General features: G+C 71.7%; 1 protein-coding gene across 1 annotated transcript; it reads left to right on the top strand.

The window, feature by feature from the left end:
- Positions 1-4,392: 4,392 nt before the first annotated feature.
- FRMD1 (FERM domain containing 1) lies at positions 4,393-12,245 on the top strand (the record flags this gene model as incomplete). The annotated part of the gene is made up of 13 exons (XM_084890876.1): positions 4,393-4,461; positions 4,999-5,089; positions 5,343-5,422; positions 6,044-6,117; positions 6,341-6,527; positions 6,615-6,770; positions 7,187-7,252; positions 8,781-8,849; positions 9,380-9,551; positions 10,091-10,426; positions 10,826-10,905; positions 11,792-11,896; positions 11,933-12,245. 13 exons carry the CDS (start codon positions 4,393-4,395, stop codon positions 12,065-12,067), a joined length of 1,620 nt encoding a protein of 539 aa, XP_084747002.1. The 3' UTR covers positions 12,068-12,245.
- Between the last annotated feature and the right edge of the window lie 452 nt (positions 12,246-12,697).

Here is a 12,697-nt window from a genome sequence, read left to right as displayed (position 1 = left end):
GGGTCACCAGTTAGTCTGGGTCACCAGTTAACCCAGGTCACCAGTTAGTCTGGGTCACCAGTTAGGCCGGGTCACCAGTTAGTCTGGGTCACCAGTTAACCCGGGTCACCAGTTAACCCAGGTCAGGAGTTAGTCTGGGCCACCAGTTAGGCCGGGTTACCAGTTAGGCCGGGTCACTAGTTAGGCCAGGTGACCAGTTAGTCTGGGTCACCAGTTAGGCCGGGTCACCAGTTAGGCCAGGTCACCAGTTAGGCCGGGTCACCAGTTAGTCTGGGTCACCAGTTAACCCGGGTCACCAGTTAACCCAGGTCACCAGTTAGTCTGGGTCACCAGTTAGGCCGGGTCACTAGTTAGGCCAGGTCACCAGTTAGGCCGGGTCACTAGTTAGGCCGGGTCACCAGTTAATGGGACACACCAGTCCCTGACAAGAGGCGCTCCCACTGGCCCCGGGCCTCCCCTCTCCCCCTCAGGCCTGGGCCGACCCGCTCAGCCATCAGCCCCCGAGCCCAGTGGCCCTCCCTGCGGACGCACCGTCCAGCTAGACCGGCTCCGGGACGACATGCCGGTGTCTGCATCGCCAGGACACACGCCGGACGGACCCGCCCTGGCTCCCGGCTGCTGGTCCCTGATGGGCTCGGCTGTGCCTGACCCGGTGGCCTGTCCCGAATGGCAGCGTGTGTGCAGTTTTTAAAACACTGTGACCTGACAGGCCTGTCTGAAGTACATGGGCCTTTACGTCGCTCTGTCCCCGGCCCCCGTCCTGCTGTCCCAGCTGAGACCCCGCCTCGGCCTCACTCACGGCCGCGCCTCTGGAGCTGGCCCGGCTGTGACCCCCGTCACTCACCACAAGCCAGGCACCTGACCTCCCTCCCAGCCCGGCCCCTCCCAGGTCAGAGGTCAGCCCACCGTGGAGGCTGGGTCTGAACCCACAGCCCAGGCAGACGAGGCGCGGCCCCAGGGTGTGGCCCACACCTGGCTCAGCCTTAGGCCAAAACCCATTGTACTTCACTCAGCGTGTCTGTTCCCAGCAGCGGGTCCCGAGTTCGGGTGCTGGGGCAGCTTGGGGTCCAGCGAGGTCCCAGGGGTCAGTGGTCAGTAGGTCCAGTGAGGGGTCAGGGGTCAGTGGTCCAGCAAGGGCCCAGCGGTCAGTGGTCAGTGGGTCCAGTGAGGGGTCAGTGGTCCAGTGAGGGCCCAGCGGTCAGTGGTCAGTGGGTCCAGTGAGGGGTCAGTGGTCCAACGAGGGCCCAGCGGTCAGTGGTCAGTGGGTCCAGTGAGGGGTCAGTGGTCCAACGAGGGCCCAGCGGTCAGTGGTCCAGCGAGGGCCCAGCGGTCAGTGGTCAGTGGGTCCAGTGAGGGGGTCAGTGGTCCAGCGAGGGCCCAGCAGTCAGTGGTCAGTGGGTCCAGTGAGGGGTCAGTGGTCCAACGAGGGCCCAGTGGTCAGTGGTCCAGTGAGGACCCAGCGGTCAGTGGGACTAGGTGACCTGTGGCAGCATTACTAAAAGAACTGAAGGAGGTTGTGCTCCTGTCTGAGGTGTGGGCAGGGGAGGGGCAGCTCAGGGCCTATCTGTCTGTCTGTCCGTCTTCTCCACTCAGCCCTGCTGGCTGCTGACCACAGCTCACTGCTTCCTGGGCGGGACCTCCCAACCCTACAGTAAAAGGAGGTGGCCAGGCAGGTGTCTGTGCTGGGACTCAGTCCTGGATGAGGAGGGGGGGGGGAGAAGAGGAGGAGAGGAGGAGGAGGAGGAGGGGGAGGAGGAGGGGGAAGAGAAGAAAGAGGAGGGGGAGGAGGGAGAGGAGGCGGAGGAGGAGGAGAAGGAGGAGGGGGATGAGGAGGAGAAGGATGGGGAGGAGGAGGGGAGGGAGGGGAGAATGCGAGAATGCAAAGAATCTGGTCTCAGCTGAGCTAAGGGGAGGAGGGCCCCTGTAATTAAGTGGTCACTCCTTCCCCTCCCTCCTGCCATCCAGCACCTGGAAAGACAGATGGGGAGCGACCCCGGGTCCTCTGCTGCCCCAGCCGCCAGAGCTGTGACCGTAGCAGCGGGCGGCGGGGGCTCAGGCAGCAGCCCCCCATGTCCCCCCTGGAGCCGGGCAAGTGCACCCGACTCCCCCACTGTGAACAGCTTCCCCTTCGGCGAGGCCCAGCCTGCAGTCTCTGTGTCATCCATCTCTGCCTCGGGGACCGCGTCCTTCCGGCTTGGCCAGGAGGGGGACCTCCGGGACTGGGGACCAGCCTCCCGCAGCAGGGGAGCGGGCACACACCGAGCTCGGGGAGGACAGGCGCCGGGGTGGAGGCTGAGGGAGCGGGCAGGCTGGATCACACACCTCCCCTCCTGAGGCCGGGGTCAGCGGGCGGTGCTGGTGGTGGAGCTGGCCACCCTGCCCCCCGAACCCCTAACTGGGCAGCTCGACCTCCCGCTCAGACGCTGTTTCTGAAACGGGCGCCCGCGGGGGCCCAGAACCAGCTCAGAAGGGCCTGGAGGAGCATGGAGGGTGGGCGCGTGTTAGCAGCTGGGCGCGGGGCAGGGCGGGGGGGGGGGGTGCGCAGTGACAGCCAGCCCGGGCCCCCTCCTCGAGGCTCCGCCCGCTGCACACACAGGCACAGGCACGCATGCACACGCACATTCCTGTGCATGCACACAGCACCCACACGTGCACACACACTTGCTGGGAAGGCCGCCGCTCTGTGGCATAACCTGCCATGTGTGTTAACGGCTTCGCTGAGGTCAGAGCCACACGCGATGACACACGGACGGCGACGAAGGTAAATGTCGGACGGAAGGCCCCACCTCCTCACCACGGACCCTCGTACCTGGCGTGGGACTCCGGCGGGCAGCCAGCCCCCATCCCGGGCTGCCTTCCGGGCGGTCCGGCTCCTGTAGAGGCGGACGTGGGCGGCTCTGCCTGGCCCCGTGACGGCCAGAGGCTGTGGCCGGGCGGCGCACGGCCGTACTTTGCGCCTTTTTATTGCCGGCGGGGTCCCCGTCGCCTCGTGGGCCTGGCTCGTGCCGAGGGCAGCTGTGTCCGGGCGCCCCAGGCCGCGGTGCAGAGGGCCGGCAGCCGGAGGAGGACCCGGCAGAGGAGAGCCCTCCGGGGACGTGACCTGAGGCCGCCTCCCGGCTCTGCCCAGGCCCGAACCACACGTGCAGCTGGGCTGGCCCGAGGCCTCGCACGGGCACCACCTCACGTCTGCCTCCCCCAAGGGAGCTGCCTCCTCCAGGAGCGGGCACAGCGGTGCTGGGGCAGGTGCGGGCGCTGCGCCTCCAGGAGGTGAGCATCAGTCCGTTCTCGGCCCCTGGGGGCCTGCCCGCTGTGTGTGTGTGTGTATGTGGGCGTGGCTGAGGCGCCGGCTCCCTCTCGCCCTGCCGTGTGCGGGCACCGGAGGAAGGAGTGGCCCCTGCGTCCTCTGTGACGGGCGCGCCGGTGACCTTCAGTCCGTGGCCGCCGGCACCACGCCAGGTTTCAGGGAACACGTGAGTGGGGACACGAGGGCCAGGCTGGTGGTTTGCCTTTTTCTAAGTCGTTGGGCTGCCGCTCACAGGTCGGCCCGTCAGAGATGTGTCGCTCTACATTTAGCTGAGGGAAGAGGACAGGCTGGGCCTCCCGGGTCCCAAGTCTGCAGGGCACCCTGGGGTGGAGGTGGGGGGCCTGAGTCTGAGCAGAGCTGGGGCAGGAGCAGGGGCAGGAGGGGGAGCAGGAGCTGGGGCAGAAAGTGGGAGCAGGTAGGGGCAGGGAGCGGGCAGAGATGGGCACACCTCTAACCACAGGGCCGGCCCCGGGCAGCAGGCGGCCAGCACCGCAGTGGCTCTCAGGGTGGGCAGGACGTGCCCGGGACACGCCCGGGGCCATAGGAGAGTGGCTCTCAGTTCCTGCGGCTGCAGGAGGACCGTGTTTGGGGACGGGAGGGGCGGGGGCACTGCTCTGACCCCCTTTCTCGGTGACCGTGTGCAGGAGGCTGAAGGGGCCCCTGGCGTGGGCATCGTGTGGCTCTCCGTCCCCAGAGCAGGCGTGGCCAGGCGTGGCTGGGGAGGGAGGAGGCCCAGCCAGTGTTTATTTGCATTCCAAGCTGCTCGCCGGCATTTACCGCTGGACCTTGTCCCGCTGGGTGGCTGACCTGGCCCTGCCCTCGCCTTCCTGGCCAGGAGCTGCTGCAGCACCCCGTCCTCGGAAGCCCACAGCTGGTGAGTGTGGGGTGCCACACGGAGGGGAGGGCCCGTCCTGTGGTGGCTCCGTGGCCGGACGGAGGGGAGGGCCCGTCGTGTGGTGGCTCCGTGGACGCAGACCACAGCTGCGGGGCCGCCCGCCGTCCTGACCGCTGTCTCCCCAGGAGCTGCCCCGGCCGGAGAGATGGCCGAGGAGATGGCTGAGGACATGGCTGGAGAGATGGCCGGAGAGATGGCCGAGGAGGGCAGGGACGTGCTGGTGCAGCTGCCCACGGGGGAGCGGCTGCGGCTGGTCCTAGGGGTGAGCACTGAGGGGTGCTGGAGGGGGCCGGGGGGTGAGCACTGAGGGGTGCTGGAGGGGGCCGGGGGGTGAGCACTGAGGGGTGCTGGAGGGGGTCGGGGGGTGAGCACTGAGGGGTGCTGGGGGGGCTGGGGGGGTGAGCACTGAGGGGGTGCTGTGGGGGGCTGGGGGGGTGAGCCGGGTTGTTGGGGGCCTGTGCTCACTGCCTCCCCTCCGACTGGATGCTGTCACTTGGTTGGTGTTGGTCCTCACCTGAGGGAGGGGGAGGGGAGGGGGGAGGAGGGGAAGGGAGGAGGGAGGGGGGAGAGAGAAACACAGGTTGCTTCCCGCACGTAACCAACTGCAGCCCAGGTGCATGCCCTGGGCCAGGACTTGAACCTAGAACCCGGCTCAGCCCTGCTCTCAGGAGGGGCCTGGCGATGGGGGGGAGGGGGGTCTCCGGGCCCAGCAGGGAGTTCCCCAGCTGCCCTGGGGGGGCCCCGGTCTTCGGTCACCAGGGCCTGAGCACAGCTGCCCGCCCTCCCGGCCCCTCGGCAGGTGCAGGCCACGGGGCGGGAGCTGTGGAGGCGGGTGTGCGACGAGGCCGGCCTCCGGGAGCCCCACTTCTTCGGCCTCTGCGTGGTCAAAAGTAAGCTCTGACCCGGACCCTGACCTCCGACCCTCTGGGGGCTCCCCACTCCCTCCTCCCGAACCCTGGCTTTGTCCGGCACCGCGGCCCTGTGCTCGCCCGGTGCCCACGCCACCCCCACCAGGACGCGGCCCGGCGGCCGTGCGGGGGCACCTGCTGGGAGCACCCGCCCTCGGAGCTCCCAGCGGCTCCTCTGCGCCCGGGGCCGCGGCGACCCCGCAGGGCGGGCGCTGAGCCGCTGCTTCCCCTCCAGACAGCGAGTTCCTGTTCCTGGACCCCGAGCAGAAGCTCAGCAAGTGCTTCTCCCCGGACTGGAGCCGGGAGCGGCCCAAGGTGCGTGCGGGCGGCCGGGGGCTCTGCCCGCCCGGGTCCGGCTCCGCCCGGGGCCTGTGCTGGGCTGCCCCCTACCCGTCCCCCCGTCCCCGTGTGTCCGCTCTGCCCGCCCGGGTCCCGCTCTGCCCGGGGCCTGTGCCTGGGCGGCCCCCTACCTGTCCCCCCGTCCCCGTCCCCCCGTCCCCGTGTGTCCGCTCTGCCCGCCCGGGTCCCGCTCTGCCCGGGTCCCGCTCTGCCCGCCCGGGTCCCGCTCTGCCCGGGGCCTGTGCCTGGGCCGCCCCCCCATTCCCCCCCCCCCCCGTCCCCGTGTGTCCGCTCTGCCCGCCCGGGTCCAGCTCCGCCCGGGGCCTGGGCCTGGGCCGCCCTGTGCCCCCCCCACCCCCCGTCCCCGTGTGTCCGCTCTGCCCGCCCGGGTCCCGCTCTGCCCAGGTCCTGCTCCGCCCGGGGCCTGTGCCTGGGCTGCCAGCTGCCCCCCCTCACCCCCCCCCCCCCAGTCCCCTTGCGTCCAGAGGGAGGGGCGGGTGGCCGGGCCGCTGAGACCTGAGGGCGCGCAGAGCGGGTGACGGTGGCGGGGACTCCGCGCTGCCCCCTCGTCCTCAGCCCCTGACCCCCCCTCCACAGGGCCGGCGGTCCCGGGCCCCCTTCGTGGCCTTCCTCCGGGTGCAGTTCTACGTGGAGGACGGGCGGCTCATCAGGTATGTGAGGCCGCAGGGCCAGAGCGAGGGGCCCGCCAGGCAGGCTGTACCGCGGGCACGGCCACCTCTGACGGGACGCGGGGGGCGGCGCGGGGGCAGGGGGGGGCGGGACGCAGGGGCGGGTCTCTGGGCCGGAGGGCGGGCACAGGGTGGAGGCTCCTGCTCAGCCGGGGTCCTGGGGGCATCCGGGCAGCAGAGCCCCCTCACCGCCCGCCGCCCTCAGCACCCGGACGGGCCGGCACCTGTACTACCTGCACCTGCGGGAGCGGGTGCTGCGGTCCCAGGGCACCCACTGCGAGGAGGCCTACTTCCTGCTGGCGGCCTACGGGCTGCAGGCCGACCTGGGCAACCACCGGGCCCGCGCCCACGGCGGGCGCTACTTCGAGCCCCAGGCCTACTTCCCGCCGTGGGTAAGGCGGGGCCGGGGGCCGCCGGGGGGAGGGGGGCCGCCGGGGGCGGGCAGGGGCAGGAGGCCTCACGCCGCGCCCTGTGGCCAGGTCATCGCCAAGCGGGGCAGCGCCTACCTCCTGCGGCACGTGCCCGGCCTGCACCGCGAGCAGCGGGGCCTGAGCCCCCGGGAGGCCGAGCTGCGCTACATCCGGGAGGCCTGCCGGCTGGAGGACGTGCCCGTCCACTTCTTCCGGCTGTTCAAGGTCGGCCCACGGGGGCGGTGACACGGCCGGGATGGGGCCCCCGCGGTGCCGGGCGGCCCGGGGCCATCGGCAGTGACACTGCCCGGGCGGGACCCACGCGGTGCCGGGCGGCCCCGGGGCCGTCGCCGAGGGCGTGTCCCTGTCCGTCCGGAGCCACGGGGACGGCTCTCCCATGGGCCAGGGACGGGGGGCGTCCCCTCCTGTGTGAGCCGGCGGCTCGGTCCCGGCAGCACCGCGGTGAGCTGCTCGCTGGGAGCTGGGACCCGGCCCGTCCGCGGCGAGAGAAAGGCAGAGCAGGGGCAGGAATGGGGGCCGATCGTGCCTCCAGGGAGGAAACAGAGGGGCCTGGGACCCTGTTGTCCCTGGGGAGCCCCCACCCCCTGAGGGCTCTGACCTCTGACACGGTGTCCTCTTAGGATAAGAAGGAAGAAAGGCCTACCATCGTCCTGGGACTGACCCTCAGAGGAGTGCAGGTCTTCGAGGTGAGGGGTGGAGTCCCCACAGCCCCCTGGGACTAGTGCCCGGCGCCCGCTGACCTGGCCTGTGCCCCGTGCCTGTGCCCTGTGCCTGTGCCCCGTGCCTGTGCCCTGTGCCCTGAGCTCTGTTCCTGTGCCTGAGCCCTGTGCCCTGAGCCTGAGCCCTGTGCCCTGTGCCTGTGCCCTGGGCCTTGTGCCCTGGGCCCTGAGCCTGTCCCCTGTGCCCTGGGCCTGTGCCCTGGGCCTGTGCCCTGAGCCTGTGCCCTGTGCCCTGTGCCCTGAGCTCTGTTCCTGTGCCTGAGCCCTGTGCCCTGAGCCTGAGCCCTGTGCCTGAGCCCTGTGCCCTGTGCCTGTGCCCTGGGCCTTGTGCCCTGGGCCCTGAGCCTGTCCCCTGGGCCTGTGCCCTGTGCCCTGGGCCTGTGCCCTGAGCCCTGTGCCCTGTGCCCTGAGCTCTGTTCCTGTGCCCTGAGCCCTGAACCTGAGCCCTGTGCCTGAGCCCTGTGCCTGTGCCCCGTGCCTGTGCCCTGTGCCCTGAGCTCTGTTCCTGTGCCTGAGCCCTGTGCCCTGAGCCTGAGCCCTGTGCCCTGTGCCTGTGCCCTGGGCCTTGTGCCCTGGGCCCTGAGCCTGTCCCCTGTGCCCTGGGCCTGTGCCCTGTGCCCTGGGCCTGTGCCCTGAGCCTGTGCCCTGTGCCCTGTGCCCTGAGCTCTGTTCCTGTGCCTGAGCCCTGTGCCCTGAGCCTGAGCCCTGTGCCTGAGCCCTGTGCCCTGTGCCTGTGCCCTGGGCCTTGTGCCCTGGGCCCTGAGCCTGTCCCCTGGGCCTGTGCCCTGTGCCCTGGGCCTGTGCCCTGAGCCCTGTGCCCTGTGCCCTGAGCTCTGTTCCTGTGCCCTGAGCCCTGAACCTGAGCCCTGTGCCTGAGCCCTGTGCCCTGTGCCTGTGCCCTGGGCCTTGTGCCCTGGGCCCTGAGCCTGTCCCCTGTGCCCTGGGCCTGTGCCCTGTGCCCTGGGCCTGTGCCCTGAGCCTGTGCCCTGTGCCCTGTGCCTTGAAGCCCTGTGCCCTGTGCCTGTGCCCTGGGCCTTGTGCCCTGAGCCCTGTGCCCTGAGCCTGTGCCCTGGGCCCTGAGCCTGTCCCCTGTGCCCTGGGCCTGTGCCCTGTGCCCTGGGCCTGTGCCCTGAGCCTGTGCCCTGTGCCTTGAAGCCCTGTGCCCTGAGCCCTGTGCCTGTGCCCTGGGCCTTGTGCCCTGAGCCCTGTGCCCTGAGCCTGTGCCCTGGGGCCTGTGCCCTGTGCCTGTGCCCTGGGCCTTGTGCCCTGAGCCTGTGCCCTGTGCCTGTGCCCTGTGCCCTGTGCCTTGAAGCCCTGTGCCCTGAGCCCTGTGCCTGTGCCCTGGGCCTTGTGCCCTGAGCCTGTGCCCTGTGCCCTGAGCCCTGTGCCCTGTGCCCTGAACCTGTGCCCTGTGCCCTGAGCCTGTGCCCTGTGCCCTGTGCCCTGAGCCTGTGCCCTGGGGCCTGTGCCCTGAGCCTGTGCCCTGTGCCTGCAGGAGGTGAACCGCACTCGGCAGCTGCTCCAAGACCTGCCCTGGCACCGCATTGGGAAGCTGACCGTTCTGGTGAGAGTCTGCCAGGGCGGGGGAGGGGGATGGGGAACGGGGTGAGGGGAGTGGGGGGGTGGGGGATGGGGTGAGGGGGAGGGGGGCGGGGGAGAGGCGGGTCTCAGCCCGGGCCCAGGGAGCTGGCTGTCCTCCACCGCCCTGTGCCTGCCCTGGCGCTGTGCAGGGGAGAGACCACCCCACCCTGGACGGGCTGTCCCATGGGCCCGGCAGCCTTGGCTCCCAAGGGGCCGTAATAAAGGGAACAGGGGGAGGCAGAGCCGCACGGGGCCAGGGGCTTCCAGGCACCCGGCACTCGGCACTCAGGGCCTGGGGTCCGTACAAACGTGCACACCCACCCCGCCGAGGGGGGTGCCTGGACTTCTCATAATCTCGAGGGGCGCCCCTCCTGACTGAGCCCCTAACCAACCCCTGCCCGTGGCCCCTGCCCTGGAGGGGGGCGGGGAGTCTGGCCGCCGGCTCACACGCCGCCCTGTCCCGGTGCCCTCTCCATCCTCCTCCTCCTCCTCCTCCTCCTCCTCCTCCTCCAGGGGAAGAAGTTCACCATCCGGCCGGACGGGCGGCCCGCGGCCCACAAGCTGGAGTTCCACACGGGCTGTGCCGCCCGCTCCCGGCACCTCCTGCGCCTGCTCCGCGCCAGCCACCAGCTGCACCTGGCGCTGCGGCCCGCCCTGGCCCGGCTGCGGCTGGAGGACGCCCACGGTGGGCACCACCCCCCTGCCCCTGCCCTATCCCCCTCCGGTCTCCCCCACCCCCCACCCCCCACCCTGCCCTCCCCTGCCCCCTGCACTCCCCACCTCCATTCAGGGTCATGCCGTCACCTCCTGGCCTGGGGCGTGGGCGTGGGCGTGGCTCAGGCAGGGTCCCCAGGGAGGACCTGGTGGTGTCCCCTCTGCCCGCCCCTGTGGGGAGCCCAATGATGGGGCGGGGGGGGGGGGCGACTGCAGGGCCCTCCTGTGGGACGAATTCTCCAGGGGACCGCGGGGTGCGAGTGCGTGAGCATGTGTGTGTGCACGCGTGTGTCTGTGTGTGCGTGTGCACTCCTGCCTGCGTGTGTGGCTGCTCGGCCGTCCCGCCCAGACAGGACGGGAGCCCCAGGCCTGTGGGGTTTACCGGCCGGGGTGACACATCCCACCGGTGGCCCCGGCTGTCCACAGAGCCCGATCTCCATTCCTCCCTCCCACTGCGCCTCCCGGGGCCTCTGTCCCAGCTCTCATCGCCTCCCCCCGCCCGCTCTGCAGAGCCGTGTTACCAGGAGACGTACATCGGCGACCCGCCGGAGCCGGAGCCGGGGCCGGAGCCGGAGCCGGGGCCGGAGCCGCACCCAGCGGCCGGCCGGCACAGCCGGGACGGCGGCCAGCGGCTGCCCCGCCGCCTCTCCCTGCTCTCGGCCGGCAGCCACGCCGGCTCCCACGCGTCCGGCGAGATGTCCGTGGACGAGCCGGGGGAGGTGTCCGTGGACGAGCCCCCGGGGGCCGCAGCCCTGCCCGGGGAGGGGGCGTCCCTCCGCTCCAGCCTCGGTCCGGGCAGCGGAGACACGGCGGGGGACACGCAGGGCCCGGGGCGCCCGGGCGGCGGTGAGTGAGCACCCCGCCAGCCGGGCACCGGGCAGGTCACCGCGAGGCAGGGCCGCGGGGCCTGGTTCCCGGTCCCTGACGGCCGCGCGGGGCCTGGGCTGAGCGGGGAGGGGGGAGATGTGTCCTGTGGAGGGGGCTGCTGACCACGGGAGGCGCAGCCGCCACGCCGCCTTCTCCCGGGACCTGCACCGCCCCCAGCCGGGTGCGGGCCCTAACGTGGCGACTGCGGGGCCCAGCCTCAGGCCCGCCCCCAGTCACCCAGCATCACCCCGGGTGCCAGGGCCAGGCAGGACCACCAGGGCCACCCCCGGGCACACAGGCTCGGGAGGTCTGGGGCAGGCGTCTGAGGGGCCGGCACTGCCCCCCTCATGCCCTCTCTCCCTCCCTCCCTTCCCGCAGCCTCTGGCCGCCGGGCGGGGGCCGTGGTGCAGGTCACGCTGGTCAGCATGCGGGGCTGGAGCGCTGAGGCCCTGCACCAGGTACGCCCCCCCTCCCCCCCCCCGCCCAGCTCCTGCCCGTCCCCAGCCCACCCCACAGGGCCCAGTGTCCCCTAGCCATAGGGGGGTCCCGGGCAGAGACCCCGAGCCGGAGGCTGGCCGTGGGGGGGGGGGGGGGGGGGCGCGGGACATGGTTCCCTGGCCTCAGCTCCTGAGTGACGCAGGGGCTGCAGCGCAGGGGCCGCTGGCTGAGGGCTCAGTGCACCGTCGCCCGCACCTCCACCGTCCCCGCCTGTGGGTGCCCCAGGAGGTCCGGCCAGGGGTTCTGGGCGCCCAGATGGGGGTGGGGGGGGGGGATCCGGGCCTGGCTGGGGAGGTGCCGGGAGGAGGAGGGGCGAGGAGGAGGGAGAGAGAAGCGGGTGGGGTCTGCCCGCGTGGCTGGGGCTCCCGCTGGGGCCTCTGAGATCAGACCCGGGCTCGGAGCGGGTGGCCCGGCCCCGGCCCCAAGGCAGCTCACAGCCGGGCCGGGCGGCTCCTCCCCCAGGGGCTGCTCCTGACCCCAGATGCTTCCAGACCCCATTCCTAACCGCCCCGTCCGATTGGTTAAAACCAGCCCCTCTGAACGGGGGTCAGCCTTGTCCCAGGAGAGGCCCCAGGTCCCTCCTGTCCCCCGGAGACACCAGCTCCCCCGTGAGGCTCCATCCCGCGGGCCCGTCCCTCCGGCGCCCTGGGACAGTGGGTGCAGGGCCGGCTCCAGTGCCCCAGGGAATGCAGGACTGGGTGGGAGTCGGGTGGTCGAGGGGCCGTGGTGGCCAGGGAGACAGCCGGCCCGGGGCGGAGGCGGGGCACAGGGTCAGCGTCGGGGTGGGGGGCAGACGGAGGGGCGAGCTGGGGGAGCCACGCGGGACCCACCGGAGTCTCCCCGCAGGCCCCGGGGGCAGCCTCCCCCCACGCCCACGCCCACGCCCACGCCCACGCGGACCAGCACAGCCACCGCCCGGAGGACCCGCGGCCCCGCCCCGCCCCGCGCGCCGTGGAGGCCCGTGCCCGCCCCGCGCGCCGCCCGGAGGACCCGCGGCCCCGCCCCGCCCCGCGCAGCCGCCCGGAGGCCCGTGCCCGCCCCGCGCGCCGCCCCGGCCCGCCCACGGCCTGCCTCTCCCTGGACCGCGGGGGCGACGGGCGCCCGGAGGAGGTCGTGGTGTAGCCCGTGCGAGGGCGAACCCCGCTGCTCACGGGGCTCCACACACACGGGGCCGCCGCGTCACGGGCCTGCACGCGTGGGCTCGGGGCGGTCCGCTCACCCTGGACGGCTCGGCCCACGCAGGGCCCCGTCCTGTGCGGTGGTGCCCGCTGAGCCCGGTGCCCTCTCGTCCCGTGTGGGACGGACCGCCGCCAGCGGGAAGAGCGCCCCCTCTGGGACCCGGAGGAGGGCAGTGCCTGTCCGGGATCGGCCCTGTCAGCAGCGCCGGGCTCCACAGGGTCTACCCTCCGGCGCAGGCTGCAGCGAGCCCGGCCCGGACGCCCCCTCCCGGGCAGCCCCTGCCCTCCTCCCGCACCCCAGGAGCCAGCCCGGCTCAGGCAGGAGAGAGGAGAGTGCGGAGGGAAAAGTCAGAAGGAGAACCTTGCCCGGCTGGGTGTATGACCAGGAGGTCAGGGTTCGGTTCCCGGTCAGAGCACACACAGGGATTTGGGTTCGAGCCCTAATAGGAGGCGTGCAGGAAGCAGCTGATCCATAATTCTCTCTCATCCTTGAGTTTCTCTCGTTCCCTTTCTCTCTGAAATAAATAAAAACTATAGTTTAAAAAATAAAATAAAAAATAAGTAAAAGAAAGAG

This window comes from Pipistrellus hanaki (genome assembly GCF_964339955.1).
Source record: "Pipistrellus hanaki genome assembly, chromosome: 7".
NCBI lineage: Eukaryota > Metazoa > Chordata > Mammalia > Chiroptera > Vespertilionidae > Pipistrellus > Pipistrellus hanaki.
The sequence above is the reverse complement of the archived record's forward strand: the minus strand, read 5'-3'. Positions and strand labels throughout refer to the sequence as shown.